This window comes from Lynx canadensis, chromosome E1 (genome assembly GCF_007474595.2).
Source record: "Lynx canadensis isolate LIC74 chromosome E1, mLynCan4.pri.v2, whole genome shotgun sequence".
In the NCBI taxonomy this organism is placed as follows: Eukaryota; Metazoa; Chordata; class Mammalia; order Carnivora; family Felidae; genus Lynx; species Lynx canadensis.
The window spans coordinates 445,769-462,689 of NC_044316.2; the positions used below are offsets into that span (position 1 = coordinate 445,769).

The following is a 16,921-nucleotide window of genomic DNA, read 5'->3' on the forward strand; positions in this document are numbered from 1 at the left end:
GCGGGAGGCACGGCTGGTGTGTTTGGGCAAACATGGTGGAGCCGGGCCAGCCGGGGAGGAGCACGGGACGCGAGATCAGAGGCGGCCCCCGTGGGTACAGGCCGCGTAGAGCCCTATCCGCGTAAGACCTCGGCCTCCAGCCTGAGCCAAGTGGGAAATCCCTCAGGCCCTCTGGCACAGGTGTGAGATGATCCGACTCGTGGCTTTGTATCAGTTACCTGCTGCTGTGTAACAAATCATCCCAAACAACGATGATGTATTGTTTCTTACGATTCAGCGGGTTGGCGGGTCCTGCCTGCGCCCACTCACGTGGCAGCCTGCACCCGGCAGACGGGGTGTCCACACTGGCCTCCTCACATCTGTCTATTCCTGGGTCCTCCCGCCAGCCTCCAGGAAGGCACAAGGGGGAGGCGGCCAAGTCTCCCGAGGCCCAGGTCAGGAGCGGCCCCGCTGCCCTATCTTGCCCGCCAGAGCGAGGTACGGGCCAACCGGGTTCGCCGTGGCCGTGCAGGGTGTGGGTGCCGAGATGCACGAGGATGTGGGGGCCACTTTGCCACCATCTTCCTCGTGGTTGAACGGGGTCTCTCTGGCTGTCGTGTTGTGAAAGGATAAGAAAGGACACAGAAACAGGGAAACCGGTTAGGAGGCTTCCTAAGAAGGGCACGGGCTGGTTTGGCTGGGACCAGGGTGGGGCGGGGCGAGTGGAGAAGTGGTCAGATTCTCGGTATGTTTTGGAAGTGGAACCAACAGGATTTCCTGGTGGGTCGGTATCAGGGCAGGGGCGGGAGGAGCCGGAACGACCCGGGGTTTCTGCCGGCCACCAGAGGCCGAGCTGCCATTCACTGACCCAGGAGACTGAGGGAGGTGCGGCCTTGTTTCGGACGGGTGGGTGAGGAATTCGATTTTAGACATGTTAAACTCAAGATGCCTCCTAGGACGTCAGCTGGAGACGTTGCGATTTGAGTCTGAAGCTCAGGAGAGAAGTGTTGGCGGCTGGGCAGAGCCGCGAGGCAGAGAGGGGTGGGCCAGGGGTGCGTGTGGATGGAGCGGGGGGGGGGGGGACCACGGCTGGACTCTAAGTACTTCCTGCTGCTTTGGTTATCTAATCAGGTGACGATCATTCCATGTGTGTCTCTCTATATATGTACACCCATTTATGTTTCTAGAAATATTCTTATTAAACTGAGGCCATATAGTCATGTAATTTTATTTTGTTTTACTTTTATTTATTTAAAAAAATTTTTTTAATGTTTATTTATTTTTGAGGGAGAGAGACAGAGCATGAGTGGGGGAGGGGCAGAGAGAGAGAGGGAGACACAGAATCCGAAGCAGGTTCCGGGCTCTGAGCTATCAGCACGGAGCCCGACGCAGGGCTTGAACTCATGAACCCGCGAGATCATGACCTGAGTCGAAGTCGGACGCTTAACCCACTGACCAGCCAGGTGCCCCATAGTCATATAATTTTAAAACCAGGTGGATTGAGATGTGCCAGTCGCCCCTTCAAAATGTACACTTCATTGGCCTTTTGTATATTCAGAACTGCACAATCATCGCTATCAATATTGGAACATTTTCATCTCCCCAAAAAGAATTTTTATGTCTGTTCATCAGTCTCTCCCATTTGCCCCCAACCTGCCCCCAGGCCAGCTGTGGGTAACCACTAATCCACTTCCTGTCTTTATACATTTGTTCATTCTGGATATTTCCTATAAATGGAATCCTACAATATGTCTAATGTCTAATACGTTTATATGAATTTACCTGAAGAACTTGAAGTGATTGTTTAAGTTCACATCGATTTTAAGATTTTGGACTTACTGGATCTGACTGTGGAAGGGAGCCCCTACCTTCTCGTACGCCCCCTTCTTCTCTCCCCAGGCTCCTGGCATGTGTGACTTTTCACTTTTGCTGGAGTTACACCCCCCACAGCCTGCTGTCCAAGCGTGACCCTCACCGTCGTCTGGGAGGGGTCCCAGATGGGATGGGCTCAGCACCCACCAACCGTCTGTTCACGGGGACCCTCCGTTCCTGGTCTTTGTTTGGGTTCAGCCCCTACCTGGGTGGTTTCTGGGGTCAAGTAATTTGTGCCTAGAGAGACCGTGTGTCTTCCGTCTGCCCATCTGTGGGGCCATCTTCCCTTTGATTCTTCACCTGAACATCATCTAACTGGGTCTAAGACTCTCGGGTCATGTGTTACTTCCCTGTAGCTTTGCGTTTGCTCTGTTGTCTTTTGGCCACAAATATTGCCGTGGAGAATAAAGTTTGCCTCACGTTCAAAAAAAACCCTGAATGCTGACTCACTGTTTCCACCTGGATGCCTGGAGATTTCATTATTTATTCTTGAAATTCACGGCTCAACCAGTGTATTAGTTATCCTGTGTCGTGAAGCAAATCATCCCCAAACGTAGTAGTTCAAGATAACACACGTGTACGGTCTGGCCCAGCTGGGTCCTCCACAGGCCGCGGTAGGTGTTGGCCGGGTCCGTGGTTTCATCTGAAGGCCCGACTGGGCAGGGACCCACCCCCAGCTCACCGAGTGCTTGTTGGCTTCACTCGGACGCGGGGGCATCGCGGGCTGAGGACCTCAGCCCCTCGCCGCTGTTGCTTGCTGCGTGGGCCCCTTTCATCCAGCAGCTCATGCCTTCAAGCGCGTGGGCTGGGAAGGCGCTAGCCGGGTCTGTCGATGATCCGTCTCGTTCCCTCTCGTTCCTTCTGTGCCGAGCCTGGGCCTGGACCTGGGTGGCTCTGTGCCGATGCTGAACTTGCCCTGACCCCGTGTGGTGGTTCTGCCCTCGCTCTCCAGCCTTCCCTGGGGGACATTCTCCCCTCAAAGGGGCTACAGTCTGAAGTCTGTGCTTTGGGTTTTCTGTCCCCTGAGAGGCTTGCAGGGCTCTGTCAGGTGGCGAGGAGACTCTGTGAGCCCCCCTGGGCTGGCTGTCCTCCGGGCGTGCGGAAAGTCTCCCTCATGTGCGTGGCCCTCCTTCTACTTAACTTATTGGCCTCGAGTGGAATCAGAACTGGGTCATTGTTTGCTTTTCTCCACTTTCCCCCGATTCTCCCAGCATCTTCCCCTCTGGTTCTCAGGAGCGGGAACAAGGGACCCCTACTCAGCTGACTTTCCTCTAGATACGGGGGCTTGTGGGGGGTGGTGAGGGGAGAAGTTCCATACTCTGCTCCAGATTGTCTGTATCTTCCCTTGGCTGCCGGTATGGAACATTGATCTCCTTAGGTTTTGTTCTTTTCTTTGAGGAAGAACAACTTTTTTCTGAGTTATTACTTTTTACTTTTGGGAGGAAGGAAAGTCTGTGACACAGTCTGACCCTCTCTGTCTTTACACAGAAGTTGCCCCAGATGATGTTTAAGGCCCCTTCCAGCCCAAACTAGATCATCTGGCCCCATGAGAGCCAGCTTTCCTGTCACCAAGGCCTTCACATCCGGGAGTGGGCGCCACCCTCCCCAGCCTTGAAGATTCCTGAGCAAGGACCAGGGTTAGACGTGTCTGCCCCACCACCGCCCATGGCGGGGGCTCACAAGGAGGCGGGCAGGGACAGCAAGGACGTGTGTCCACCATAGCTGTGGTCAGGGGCAGCTAAGGATTCTGGGGTGGCCATGCCACCTGCTCTCTGGCCCCTGCGGGGGCCAGATGTGCTGGGCAGACAGCCCGGTTCTGGGGGCTCTCCCCTTTTCCCCTCGCACCTTTTGCTGGAGTAACCAGCGCCCCTGGGGGAGGCCCACCTGCCCTTCCCCTCAGGGCCACGCGTCCCTGGACCCAGCAGGCGTCTCCTGCTGGGTGGGAAGCAGCGTCCACCCGGGGAGGCCACGGTCTGCCGAGTCACCCCGGAGGATGTCGGAGCTCCGAGGCCTCACCTGCCCGCTGGGCTGCAGCGAGCCCTGGGGAGCCGAGTGGTGCCCTCGTGCCCGAAGCCAGTCCCTGCAATTACCAGTTGGCAGGCCCAGGGGCGACGTGTGCCAGCGGCGTGGCAGCTTGCTGGAGGCCCGTCTGTGCCCGGGGCCTGTCCCGACTGGCTCAGGCTCACTGGGCACGGATGGAGTTGATCCGAGAAAGGGCAGCATGGCGTCTGGGCTCTGCCCCGGTCCTCTGAGCCCATGGGGATTCCTCCCTTCCCTTTCTGGCGAGGCCCAGAATCCAGTCTTTGCGTCTCAGAGCCCAGTAACCGGCCCTCCCTGCCACGGGGCTGCTGTCCGTCCTCACCGTCTCCTTCCCCAAGCCCACCTGTGTGTGCACGTCCACGTGCGCGTGTGTGCACGAGCAGGGGGGCGTCGGCGCGCCTGTGTGCACGTGCACGTGTGTGTGCACAACTTGCTGTCCGTGTTGGGAGACCGCAAGGACACAGGTGTGCGTGCTCGTTCACCCCGGCACGCCTGTCCCAGCGCGTAGGCCACTGTTTGGCGGGTGCTTCTACCGCACGTGGGGTCGCCTCCAGAGTCATCCCTGCTCGCGGCACACGCGTGTACTTGTGGTGAGTGTGTGTGTGTCCCAGGTTACGAGCGTCTACGTAAGCGTGCACGTGTGTGGGTCTGTGTATGTGAGTGCGTGTGCACGTGTCACAGCGTGCGCGTGCGTCTCTGACCGGGGGTGACTAAGGCTGGGGATATTCACCACCGCCGCCCCAGCTCGAGGGGGAAATCCTCCTGAGTCTGAAATGGAAGCGGCCAGAGGCCGAGGGGCTCCTGGTTTCTCAGGCTCCGGGCAGCGTTCCCAGGCCCTCTCGCCCGGGGAACTAAGTCAGCGTGCAGGGAAGCCAGCACAGGCGCAAAGGGGACGAGGGCAGGGTCCGATTTCCCTTTTGGAAGTCCCCTCCAGGGCTGGCGTTGGGAGGGATGGTGGGGCCTGGGAAACTGCTGAGGAGGAGAGGACGGGGGGACTGGGCAGGGCTGAGGGGCGTCGAGGATGCAGGAGACCCACGGCCCTGTGTCCTGCTCGAGTGACAGGGTACGGCAGGCTTTCCCAGAGGAGAGGGAGCTGCTGGGGGCCGGTCTGAGCTGGGGCCTGTCCTGCCGGCTCGGCCACGCTGGGTGACAGGGGCCGGAGGAGAGAACCAGCTTGAGCTGGGGGACTCGGCCCGCTGAGAGGCACAGGAGGGTGTCTGGGTGGTGCCTGGGGCTGCAGGGCTGGGGCGCCCACGGAGCGGGGCTCCGAATGGCCGGCGCCTCCTCCTGCTGGCTTGGCCTCGAACCAGGGCCCTTTCGGGCTGGTTGCTGACCTGTGGAGCCGGGCTCTGATGTAGTCACGGGAGCCTCCGAGCTCTGAGTTTGCACTCAGCCTGCTGGGGACACAGAAGCACGGGCCGGGGGTGCCGGGGAGACCCAGGCCCAGAGGGCGGTGACCTTCCGGGGTGGCCGGGCAGGACAGGGCGGGGCAGGGCGGGCCGGCCCTCCTGGAGCCTGGGGAGGCCGGGTAATTACAGGGTGAGGAAGAAGCCAGCCTGTCCCGGCCCGGCCTTCGCCCCTCGAGGATTTCCAGGTGTGTCTCAGGAAACCTGGCATCCCGGGGTGGCCTGTGGCCGCGGCCTCCCTCTGCGGGCTCTATTTTGGGGTCGGGATCCACCCTGCCGCAGCCGGAGGAAGGAGAATGTATTTCCGTGTGTCGTGTGGCTGTGGGGGAGCAGGGGAGAGACACGGCCGGCCGGCCGTGGTGCAGGATGTGAGGAGGGCACCGCCGCCCAGGTGGAGGCCCAGACCGAGAAGCAGAGGGGAGGGCGTGAGAGCGCCCTGGGCTTTCATGTGGCCCACAGGCCGGGTTGGCAGGACTGTCAGGCTGGAATGCGGGTCTGCGGCCGGACCCGCCCCCGGGGACTTCCTGATTCCCACCAGGCCCAGCCCCAGGCCCGGGGAGGGGGGCATCTGCTCTGCCGGCACAGCTCCCCAGGCCGGGGTGGAGGCCAGCTTCTTGCCTCCCTGGGGGGCTCCTCCGCAGATCCTGCCTCCCCCCTGCTCTCAGCGCCACCTCCCGCCAGGCCCTCCCCACCCTGGCCTTTCCTCCGACTTCCTCTGCCAGCCTCGACCTGCACAGGGCCAGCGCAGGGGTGAGGGGTTCACCTGCAGGAGGCTTGATGTGTGAGGCGGGCCTGGGGACGGGCCACACGACGTGGCTGAGGGCGTGGGTGGATGTCGCGAGAGCGGACGCGCCCGGTACGTGGCAGGTGACCGGGCTCCCTCACTTCCTCTGCCCTGAGTGTCACGGGCCTTTGGGGACCAGAGCCTGGGCCGCCCCAGCACAGCCCCGTGACTCCAGGAATGACTAATTCCACTCCAGCATAAGCTCCTGGAAGCTCTGAGAAATGCCTTTTTTCCCCTTCTTGCCGCTTCATTAAACTCTTCCTGAGCAAGGGGAATGAGGATTGTCCCAATCCTCTGCAGAGGCAGGGACTCAGGTTGCTGGGTGGGGCAGGCCCACAGTGGCCCCTGGTCCCCGGCAGACAGTGGGGCAGGGAGGGGGCACACAGAGTTAAACCAGCCCCACAGGTATCGGGGAAGGGGGTGGGCCGCTGGCCAGGGCCCAGGAGTCACGCTCCAGGCTGGCTTTGCCCTGGGCCAGCCGGTGACCTCTGGGAAACCTTGGCCCTGCCCCCGGCTCGGCCTTGCTGGCCTCCCCTGTGCTGCTCGAGGGGCCTGGGAAGGAGGTAGCCTGGAAGGGGCTGTAGATGGGGTGCCCGGGCCAGGCAGGTGGGCTGGCCCACTGTGTGTACCTTATCAGCGTATGCAGGCCTTAGGGGAACACAGGAGGGGTGAGCAAACTATTCAGTCCCTGGGCCTCTCTCCTCTCCAGTCTGTTTTCCCAGCTTTCAAGTGGCCCAGAAGTCCTGGCTGCCTCTTCCTGGGGCCCCACGGGGGACCTCAGCAGCTGGGCCTGGGGGCCGTCCATCAGGGAGCAGGCTGTTCCCAGGCCCGGGGCCTGGCGCTCTCCTCTGGGTCATGGCCGCCAGCCCGCCCAGACGGGAATGTCTGCCCACCCTGGAGGCTGCTGGAACCGAAGACGCAGCTCAGGCCTCGCCTCCCCCAGCAGATCTGATGGCGCCCTTCTCTGTGCGGCCTCGGTCTCTCTCTGCAGGCGGGAAGAGACCAGGCAGGGAGGGTCGGTGACCAGGGTCCTTGTCCACAGGTGCTCCTGGCCCTCGGGGAGCTGCTTCTGTCCTGCAACTGGGCGGTGGTTGCCGACATCCTGCTGGTAGGTGTGGGGCTGGGTCTCTGCTGTCCCGTGGCCTGGAAGCTGGGAGGGGCTTCAGAGGCCATGGGGCGGGGGACTGAAGTCATTGGACAGTTTCCTTGGACGGGGCCTTCCTGACACTCTCAAACATATCCTTCGACCATTGGCTGCATTTTGCAGATGAGCCAACGCAGGCTCAGAGAAGGCAGGTACCCGGGCCAAAGTCGCCCAGCATGCAGAGGCACCGAGCCAGGACAGGGGCCTAGGCTTTTTGACACCTCCCCTCCCTCTTTCTTGACTGTACTTGTCCACAAGCAGGCTCTGGGTGTGTGGACGGGGATGTGGGACTTCAGGGTTACAGCCACAAGCCAGGTGGGTCCAGGCTGCCTCGGCTCCCATGTCACGGTCTGCGAGGCCAGGGGCCGGCTCAGGCTAAAGTGAGGCCCGACCACGTGACTCCACTACGTCCAGAGTCCAGGGTGGCCGTCCCTGAGCCTCACGCTCTCCGCCCAGCCTCCCTGCCTCCCTCCGGGAGCCATCAGGAGAGCACTTGGAACACTGGTGAGCTGTGCCCTTGTGGGACCCAGACCTGGGGACCCCTACGAGCCCTCCTGCCCCCTGAAAGCCTGGCATAGTCCAACACCGTGCACAGGGGAGCCCAGGAGCCTGGCGACAGGCTGACAGCTGTCCTGTGGTGACCAGGTGCCGGGCCTGGTCCTGGACGCAGGAGACGCCTAGCTTTCAGCCCCACTCCTGCCGCTTACCAGCTGTGTGTGTCATGGGCAAGTCATTCCGTGCGTCCGAGCCTCAGTTTCCCCGTGTGCACAGTGGGGTGAAAAACTCTGAAACACTCGTGGTTACTGTGAGGGCGAACGGGGCGACCGAGGGAAGCTCCGGCAGGATGCTGGCCGGGGCTCCACAGAGCCCTCCCCGCCTTCTCGAGTCCTGTGCCCTCCACGCGACTTCGAGGGGGCTGTGGGGAGGCACGATCATTTAACGAGCCCACGAGGCCTGCTCGCACATGGCCTAGATGGTCTGCACCCCCGCCACGGCCCAGGCTCGGCAGGTGTAGCCCGTGCTGCACTTTTTTTTTTTTTTTTTTTAAATTTTTTTTTTTCAACGTTTATTTTTTTCTGGGACAGAGAGAGACAGAGCATGAACGGGGGAGGGGCAGAGAGAGAGGGAGACACAGAATCGGAAGCAGGCTCCAGGCTCTGAGCCATCAGCCCAGAGCCCGACGCGGGGCTCGAACTCACGGACCGCGAGATCGTGACCTGGCTGAAGTCGGACGCTTAACCGACTGCGCCACCCAGGCGCCCCATTTTTTTTTTTAATTTTTTTTAACGTTTTATTTATTTTTGGGACAGAGAGAGACAGAGCATGAACGGGGGAGGGGCAGAGAGAGAGGGAGACACAGAATCGGAAACAGGCTCCAGGCTCCGAGCCATCAGCCCAGAGCCCGACGCGGGGCTCGAACTCCCGGACCGCGAGATCGTGACCTGGCTGAAGTCGGACGCTTAACCGACTGCGCCACCCAGGCGCCCCTCGTTTTGCCTTTTTAAAAATTTTTTTTTTTTTCTTCAGCGTTTATTTTTTATTTTTGGGACAGAGAGAGACAGAGCATGAACGGGGGAGGGGCAGAGAGAGAGGGAGACACAGAATCGGAAACAGGCTCCAGGCTCCGAGCCATCAGCCCAGAGCCCGACGCGGGGCTCGAACTCCCGGACCGCGAGATCGTGACCCGGCTGAAGTCGGACGCTTAACCGGCTGCGCCACCCAGGCGCCCCATTTTTTTTTTTAATTTTTTTTAACGTTTTATTTATTTTTGGGACAGAGAGAGACAGAGCATGAACGGGGGAGGGGCAGAGAGAGAGGGAGACACAGAATCGGAAGCAGGCTCCAGGCTCTGAGCCATCAGCCCAGAGCCCGACGCGGGGCTCGAACTCCTAGACCGCGAGATCGTGACCTGGCTGAAGTCGGACGCTTAACCGACTGAGCCTATTTTTTTTTTAATTTTTTTTAACGTTTTATTTATTTTTGAGACAGAGAGAGACAGAGCATGAACGGGGGAGGGGCAGAGAGAGAGGGAGACACAGAATCGGAAACAGGCTCCAGGCTCCGAGCCATCAGCCCAGAGCCCGACGCGGGGCTCGAACTCCCGGACCGCGAGATCGTGACCCGGCTGAAGTCGGACGCTTAACCGACTGCGCCACCCAGGTGCCCCTCGTTTTGCCTTTTTAAAAATTTTTTTTTTTTTTCTTCAGCGTTTATTTTTTATTTTTGGGACAGAGAGAGACAGAGCATGAACGGGGGAGGGGCAGAGAGAGAGGGAGACACAGAATCGGAAGCAGGCTCCAGGCTCTGAGCCATCAGCCCAGAGCCCGACGCGGGGCTCGAACTCCCGGACCGCGAGATCGTGACCCGGCTGAAGTCGGACGCTTAACCGGCTGCGCCACCCAGGCGCCCCATTTTTTTTTTTAATTTTTTTTAACGTTTTATTTATTTTGGGACAGAGAGAGACAGAGCATGAACGGGGGAGGGGCAGAGAGAGAGGGAGACACAGAATCGGAAACAGGCTCCAGGCTCCGAGCCATCAGCCCAGAGCCCGACGCGGGGCTCGAACTCCCGGACCGCGAGATCGTGACCCGGCTGAAGTCGGACGCTTAACCGGCTGCGCCACCCAGGCGCCCCATTTTTTTTTTAATTTTTTTTAACGTTTTATTTATTTTTGGGACAGAGAGAGACAGAGCATGAACGGGGGAGGGGCAGAGAGAGAGGGAGACACAGAATCGGAAACAGGCTCCAGGCTCCGAGCCATCAGCCCAGAGCCCGACGCGGGGCTCGAACTCCCGGACCGCGAGATCGTGACCCGGCTGAAGTCGGACGCTTAACCGACTGCGCCACCCAGGTGCCCCTCGTTTTGCCTTTTTAAAAATTTTTTTTTTTTTCTTCAGCGTTTATTTTTTATTTTTGGGACAGAGAGAGACAGAGCATGAACGGGGGAGGGGCAGAGAGAGAGGGAGACACAGAATCGGAAGCAGGCTCCAGGCTCTGAGCCATCAGCCCAGAGCCCGACGCGGGGCTCGAACTCCCGGACCGCGAGATCGTGACCCGGCTGAAGTCGGACGCTTAACCGGCTGCGCCACCCAGGCGCCCCATTTTTTTTTTTAATTTTTTTTAACGTTTTATTTATTTTTGGGACAGAGAGAGACAGAGCATGAACGGGGGAGGGGCAGAGAGAGAGGGAGACACAGAATCGGAAACAGGCTCCAGACTCCGAGCCATCAGCCCAGAGCCCGACGCGGGGCTCGAACTCCCGGACCGCGAGATCGTGACCCGGCTGAAGTCGGACGCTTAACCGGCTGCGCCACCCAGGCGCCCCATTTTTTTTTTAATTTTTTTTAACGTTTTATTTATTTTTGGGACAGAGAGAGACAGAGCATGAACGGGGGAGGGGCAGAGAGAGAGGGAGACACAGAATCGGAAGCAGGCTCCAGGCTCTGAGCCATCAGCCCAGAGCCCGACGCGGGGCTCGAACTCCCGGACCGCGAGATCGTGACCTGGCTGAAGTCGGACGCTTAACCGACTGCGCCACCCAGGCGCCCCTCGTTTTGCCTTTTTAAAAATTTTTTTTTTTTTCTTCAGCGTTTATTTTTTATTTTTGGGACAGAGAGAGACAGAGCATGAACGGGGGAGGGGCAGAGAGAGAGGGAGACACAGAATCGGAAACAGGCTCCAGGCTCTGAGCCATCAGCCCAGAGCCCGACGCGGGGCTCGAACTCCCGGACCGCGAGATCGTGACCCGGCTGAAGTCGGACGCTTAACCGGCTGCGCCACCCAGGCGCCCCATTTTTTTTTTAATTTTTTTTAACGTTTTATTTATTTTTGGGACAGAGACAGAGCATGAACGGGGGAGGGGCAGAGAGAGAGGGAGACACAGAATCGGAAACAGGCTCCAGGCTCCGAGCCATCAGCCCAGAGCCCGACGCGGGGCTCGAACTCCCGGACCGCGAGATCGTGACCCGGCTGAAGTCGGACGCTTAACCGGCTGCGCCACCCAGGCGCCCCATTTTTTTTTTAAATTTTTTGTAACGTTTTATTTATTTTTGGGACAGAGAGAGACAGAGCATGAACGGGGGAGGGGCAGAGAGAGAGGGAGACACAGAATCGGAAACAGGCTCCAGGCTCCGAGCCATCAGCCCAGAGCCCGACGCGGGGCTCGAACTCCCGGACCGCGAGATCGTGACCCGGCTGAAGTCGGACGCTTAACCGACTGCGCCACCCAGGTGCCCCTCGTTTTGCCTTTTTAAAAATTTTTTTTTTTTTCTTCAGCGTTTATTTTTTATTTTTGGGACAGAGAGAGACAGAGCATGAACGGGGGAGGGGCAGAGAGAGAGGGAGACACAGAATCGGAAGCAGGCTCCAGGCTCTGAGCCATCAGCCCAGAGCCCGACGCGGGGCTCGAACTCCCGGACCGCGAGATCGTGACCCGGCTGAAGTCGGACGCTTAACCGGCTGCGCCACCCAGGCGCCCCATTTTTTTTTTTAATTTTTTTAACGTTTTGTTTATTTTTGGGACAGAGAGAGACAGAGCATGAACGGGGGAGGGGCAGAGAGAGAGGGAGACACAGAATCGGAAACAGGCTCCAGACTCCGAGCCATCAGCCCAGAGCCCGACGCGGGGCTCGAACTCACGGACCGCGAGATCGTGACCTGGCTGAAGTCGGACGCTTAACCGACTGCGCCACCCAGGTGCCCCATTTTTTTTTTTAATTTTTTTTAACGTTTTATTTATTTTTGGGACAGAGAGAGACAGAGCATGAACGGGGGAGGGGCAGAGAGAGAGGGAGACACAGAATCGGAAACAGGCTCCAGGCTCCGAGCCATCAGCCCAGAGCCCGACGCGGGGCTCGAACTCCCGGACCGCGAGATCGTGACCTGGCTGAAGTCGGACGCTTAACCGACTGCGCCACCCAGGCGCCCCTCGTTTTGCCTTTTTAAAAATTTTTTTTTTTTTCTTCAGCGTTTATTTTTATTTTTGGGACAGAGAGAGACAGAGCATGAACGGGGGAGGGGCAGAGAGAGAGGGAGACACAGAATCGGAAACAGGCTCCAGGCTCCGAGCCATCAGCCCAGAGCCCGACGCGGGGCTCGAACTCCCGGACCGCGAGATCGTGACCCGGCTGAAGTCGGACGCTTAACCGGCTGCGCCACCCAGGCGCCCCATTTTTTTTTTAATTTTTTTTAACGTTTTATTTATTTTGGGACAGAGAGAGACAGAGCATGAACGGGGGAGGGGCAGAGAGAGAGGGAGACACAGAATCGGAAGCAGGCTCCAGGCTCTGAGCCATCAGCCCAGAGCCCGACGCGGGGCTCGAACTCCCGGACCGCGAGATCGTGACCCGGCTGAAGTCGGACGCTTAACCGACTGCGCCACCCAGGCGCCCTCGTTTTGCCTTTTTAAAAATTTTTTTTTTTTTCTTCAGCGTTTATTTTTTATTTTTGGGACAGAGAGAGACAGAGCATGAACGGGGGAGGGGCAGAGAGAGAGGGAGACACAGAATCGGAAACAGGCTCAGGCTCTGAGCCATCAGCCCAGAGCCCGACGCGGGGCTCGAACTCCCAGACCGCGAGATCGTGACCCGGCTGAAGTCGGACGCTTAACCGGCTGCGCCACCCATGCGCCCCATTTTTTTTTTTAATTTTTTTTAACGTTTTATTTATTTTTGGGACAGAGAGAGACAGGCATCAACAGGGGAGGGGCAGAGAGAGAGGGAGACACAGAATCGGAAGCAGGCTCCAGGCTCTGAGCCATCAGCCCAGAGCCCGACGCGGGGCTCGAACTCCCGGACCGCGAGATCGTGACCCGGCTGAAGTCGGACGCTTAACCGGCTGCGCCACCCAGGCGCCCCTAAAAACCTTTTTTTTAACGTTTTATTTATTTTTGGGACAGAGAGAGACAGAGCATGAACGGGGGAGGGGCAGAGAGAGAGGGAGACACAGAATCGGAAGCAGGCTCCAGGCTCTGAGCCATCAGCCCAGAGCCCGACGCGGGGCTCGAACTCCCGGACCGCGAGATCGTGACCCGGCTGAAGTCGGACGCTTAACCGACTGCGCCACCCAGGCGCCCCTCGTTTTGCCTTTTTAAAAATTTTTTTTTTTTTCTTCAGCGTTTATTTTTTATTTTTGGGACAGAGAGAGACAGAGCATGAACGGGGGAGGGGCAGAGAGAGAGGGAGACACAGAATCGGAAACAGGCTCCAGGCTCTGAGCCATCAGCCCAGAGCCCGACGCGGGGCTCGAACTCCCAGACCGCGAGATCGTGACCCGGCTGAAGTCGGACGCTTAACCGGCTGCGCCACCCAGGCGCCCCATTTTTTTTTTTAATTTTTTTTAACGTTTTATTTATTTTTGGGACAGAGAGAGACAGAGCATGAACGGGGGAGGGGCAGAGAGAGAGGGAGACACAGAATCGGAAGCAGGCTCCAGGCTCTGAGCCATCAGCCCAGAGCCCGACGCGGGGCTCGAACTCCCGGACCGCGAGATCGTGACCCGGCTGAAGTCGGACGCTTAACCGGCTGCGCCACCCAGGCGCCCCATTTTTTTTTTTAATTTTTTTTAACGTTTTATTTATTTTTGGGACAGAGAGAGACAGAGCATCAACAGGGGAGGGGCAGAGAGAGAGGGAGACACAGAATCGGAAGCAGGCTCCAGGCTCTGAGCCATCAGCCCAGAGCCCGACGCGGGGCTCGAACTCCCGGACCGCGAGATCGTGACCCGGCTGAAGTCGGACGCTTAACCGGCTGCGCCACCCAGGCGCCCCCCGTGCTGCCCTTTGACTCCCGGGGCGGATCAGCTGCAGGGCTGGTGGTCATTTCTGCCCCTCCCTCCAGCCCAGACTCGGCCACAGAGAGGATGAACGGCCCTGGGCCTCAGTCTCCTTGTCCGGCCTGGCAGGCAGAGCGGGGCAGGGGCGGCCAAGCCCTCGTAAATGTCTTCTTCGGGGGGTGGCCCACTTTCAGGCACCGGGAGCCTGACTACCCCCCACCCCGACATCTGGGCGTTCGTTCGGGTGGAGCTGAAACCCGCCCCCCGGGGCACTGTCCCTTTGCACATGGCAGCCGCAGATGTGTGAGGGCTGTGCCCGGGGCACCCCAGTGTCTGTGTTTGCAGGAATGATTAACCTGGCCGAGCCAGGCTCTTTGTGGCACTGTGTGTGTGTGTGTGTGTGTGTGTGTGTGTGTGTTGGGGGCAGGGGAGGGGCGACAGGGCCAGCCAGCCGTGGTTTGACCCAGCTGGGGCTCTGCTGGGAGCCGGCTGGGGCTGCCCTGGGGGCTGTGCCAGGTGTGACCTGGGGCTCCCTCTGTTCCTCCCCTGGCTTGGAGACCTCCGGCCCCAAAGCTTAGCAAGTCTCTGCACCCCAGGAGACTTTCCTGGCCCCCTTCCCTGCTTCCCACCTTCCTGAAACCCTTAGTGAAGGATTGACGTTAGACAGTCAGTGGCCAAAGCGGGGCCAACTTTGCTGACTTTGGAGCTCAGTCCCCGACAGGGAAAGTAGGGGCTCCGGGAGGGAGTGGTCCTGGGCCACATGCAGGTGGGGGTAGGCTGTGAGTGACAGGGTGCGTGTAGCAAGGCGTGGGCATGGGTGGTGACAGGGGCTGGAGGGGTGGGAGGGAGGTGGGGGGGTGGGAGGGAGGGACAGAGGCAGGGGGAACGGCAGGGGAGAAGGCAGGGAGGGAGGGAGGGAGGGAGGGAGCTGGAAGCTGGTGATGCTTTTCCAGAGGTGAGACAGGAGCACCCCCAGGGGCAGGCAGGGCAGGGTGGTGGAGACGGGTCCAGGCCCAGCGGGGTGAGCTCTGGGCAGGGAGAGCACGGAGGTCCCGTCTGCTGGCAGGTGCTGGCCCCTGAGGCCCAAGGAGGCCCCGGGGACCGGGACCGAGGAGGCCGGTAACCCTGCTGTCATCCCGCACCTGCCTGTTCCTGGGGGTCAGTGTGGGCTCCCCGGCCCCACGTCAGTCCCGCTGAGGGACGGTGCTCTCTCTGACCCTCTTAGCTACACGACAACCCAGAGGCCGGGGAAGACACCTCAGCAGCTGTGTGGTCCGGGGGCTCTCAGACCTCAGTGAGCGTGAGAACCGGGTGTGGGGGACGTTTTGTCCTCAGAGTCTGGTTCAGTGGGTCCATGCTGGGGTCCAGGCTGTGCCTTTCTAACGGACGTCCCCCGTGGTGCCCATAGGCTCCTCAGAGCGCCCTGGGAGAACACTGGTCCAACGCGCCCGACTCCCCAGGCTGTGAACCCCTGCGGGACTCTGACTGGCACAGTCGGTCCCTTGATCCCAAGCCCCTGGACGGGAAGCCCCCCCCTGGCCCCAGACACGCCTCCAGCACCCCCGCCCTGCCCAGAGGGTCCTGCTCCCCTGGATCTGGTCTGCCCAGCCTGTGTCCGCCCCCCGTCCCCAGGCTGAGCTCCCCCTGCTGATGGCACCTCCGGCTCCCTCCCCAGCCTCCTGTCCGTGCGGGCCCCACGGGGGTACCTGCCCCTGGCAGCAGGGAGTCGAGCAGAAATGGAACTCCCCGCCTCTTCCTCCGTGGTCCTGGAACCCAGCCGCCAGGCGCACCCCCCACCTCCTCAGCAGATTTCTCCCACCCCCTCGAGGGTTATCTCCCTCCTGTTCTTCTGGGCCCTTGTCTCAATGCTTCCCTGCTCTGCCCACCCGTCTGTCTCACCCTCCCCAGCGAGTCTGGGGTGAGGGCTGAGGGGGGATGCAGGAGACAGGCTGCCAGGGAGTTTGCACCTGATGGTTGCCGCTCGGACTTTCTGTGGGCCCTTGGCCGATGCTGGTTATGTCCCAGGCTGGAAAGGGAACAGCTCTTCTGAGAAGGGAAAGTCAGAAACAGAGGCGCTTTGTCTCAGAATAGAGTGAGCAGTTTTAGGAAGCCAAAGCCTGTAACGTCTAAAATTACCTGCTGGGCTCTCCAGCTGTGGGCAGGGCCAGCTTTGGCCCCCCCACATGGAGGCAGCAGGACCCAGAACGGGCAGGGGACCGACCTGTCTTGGTCTGGGCCCAGCAGCTCCTGGGGGGTGTGGGAAGGACCAGCTGTCTGGACCTTACTCTGAGGCTCCAAGCAGCCGGCAAGGACTTTTCCAGACATGCGGGGCCCACCCTCTAGGAGTCACCTGCTTGTCCCCCCGAGCCACCCGTGGGTAATCACATAATTACAGGCAAGGGGGAAGCACTCCCTGAAGGTGCAAAGCCACGGTCAGCTCCTTCTCTGGCCCGTCGGCAGGTCCCAGTCAGGGTTAGAGGTTCAGCCTCTCTCGCCACCTGGACAGAGTGTCGGTGTCAGTGACCGGGGGCAGCCAGTTGTCACCCACTCCTGCTGCCTGGCCCTGCCCGCCCGTCCTGTGGCTCCAGGCGCTGGGCCCCTGCCTCACACCTCTGCTCACTCTGTTCCCCGCCTGGGACGCCCTTCCCTGCTCTCTCTGCCAGTTGCCCACGTGCAGGGCTGCGTGAGCTTGCCCTCCTCATCCTTCCGCGTTTCCAAGTGTCCCATAGCAGACACTGCTGGACAGGCTCCTCCCTGCTCCTAACAGCCAAGTGGTCAAAGGTCAGATCCCAGAGGCTCAAATGCCTGTCCTGCTGTTTCCTGGCTGGGTGACCGCGGACAGGTTACTTCCCTTCCTGCAGAGAGTTTCCTCATCTGGGACCCGTGGATGACGATCATACCTTGCTCGTGGGGTGGTTGAGTGGC

General features: G+C 59.9%; 1 protein-coding gene across 3 annotated transcripts in view; it reads left to right on the forward strand.

Moving 5' to 3' along the window:
• SPNS3 (sphingolipid transporter 3 (putative)) overlaps positions 1-16,921 on the forward strand; it is a 40,867-nt gene that overhangs the window by 21,331 nt on the left and 2,615 nt on the right. For 2 of the 3 annotated variants that reach the window (XM_030295003.1, XM_032591237.1), the window contains one exon: positions 7,124-7,189. The exons of the other annotated variant lie outside the window; for it this stretch is intronic. In XM_030295003.1, coding sequence (XP_030150863.1) covers positions 7,124-7,189 — 66 coding nt within the window. The remainder of the gene's footprint in view (positions 1-7,123; positions 7,190-16,921) is intronic. 3 annotated transcript variants of the gene reach the window in all.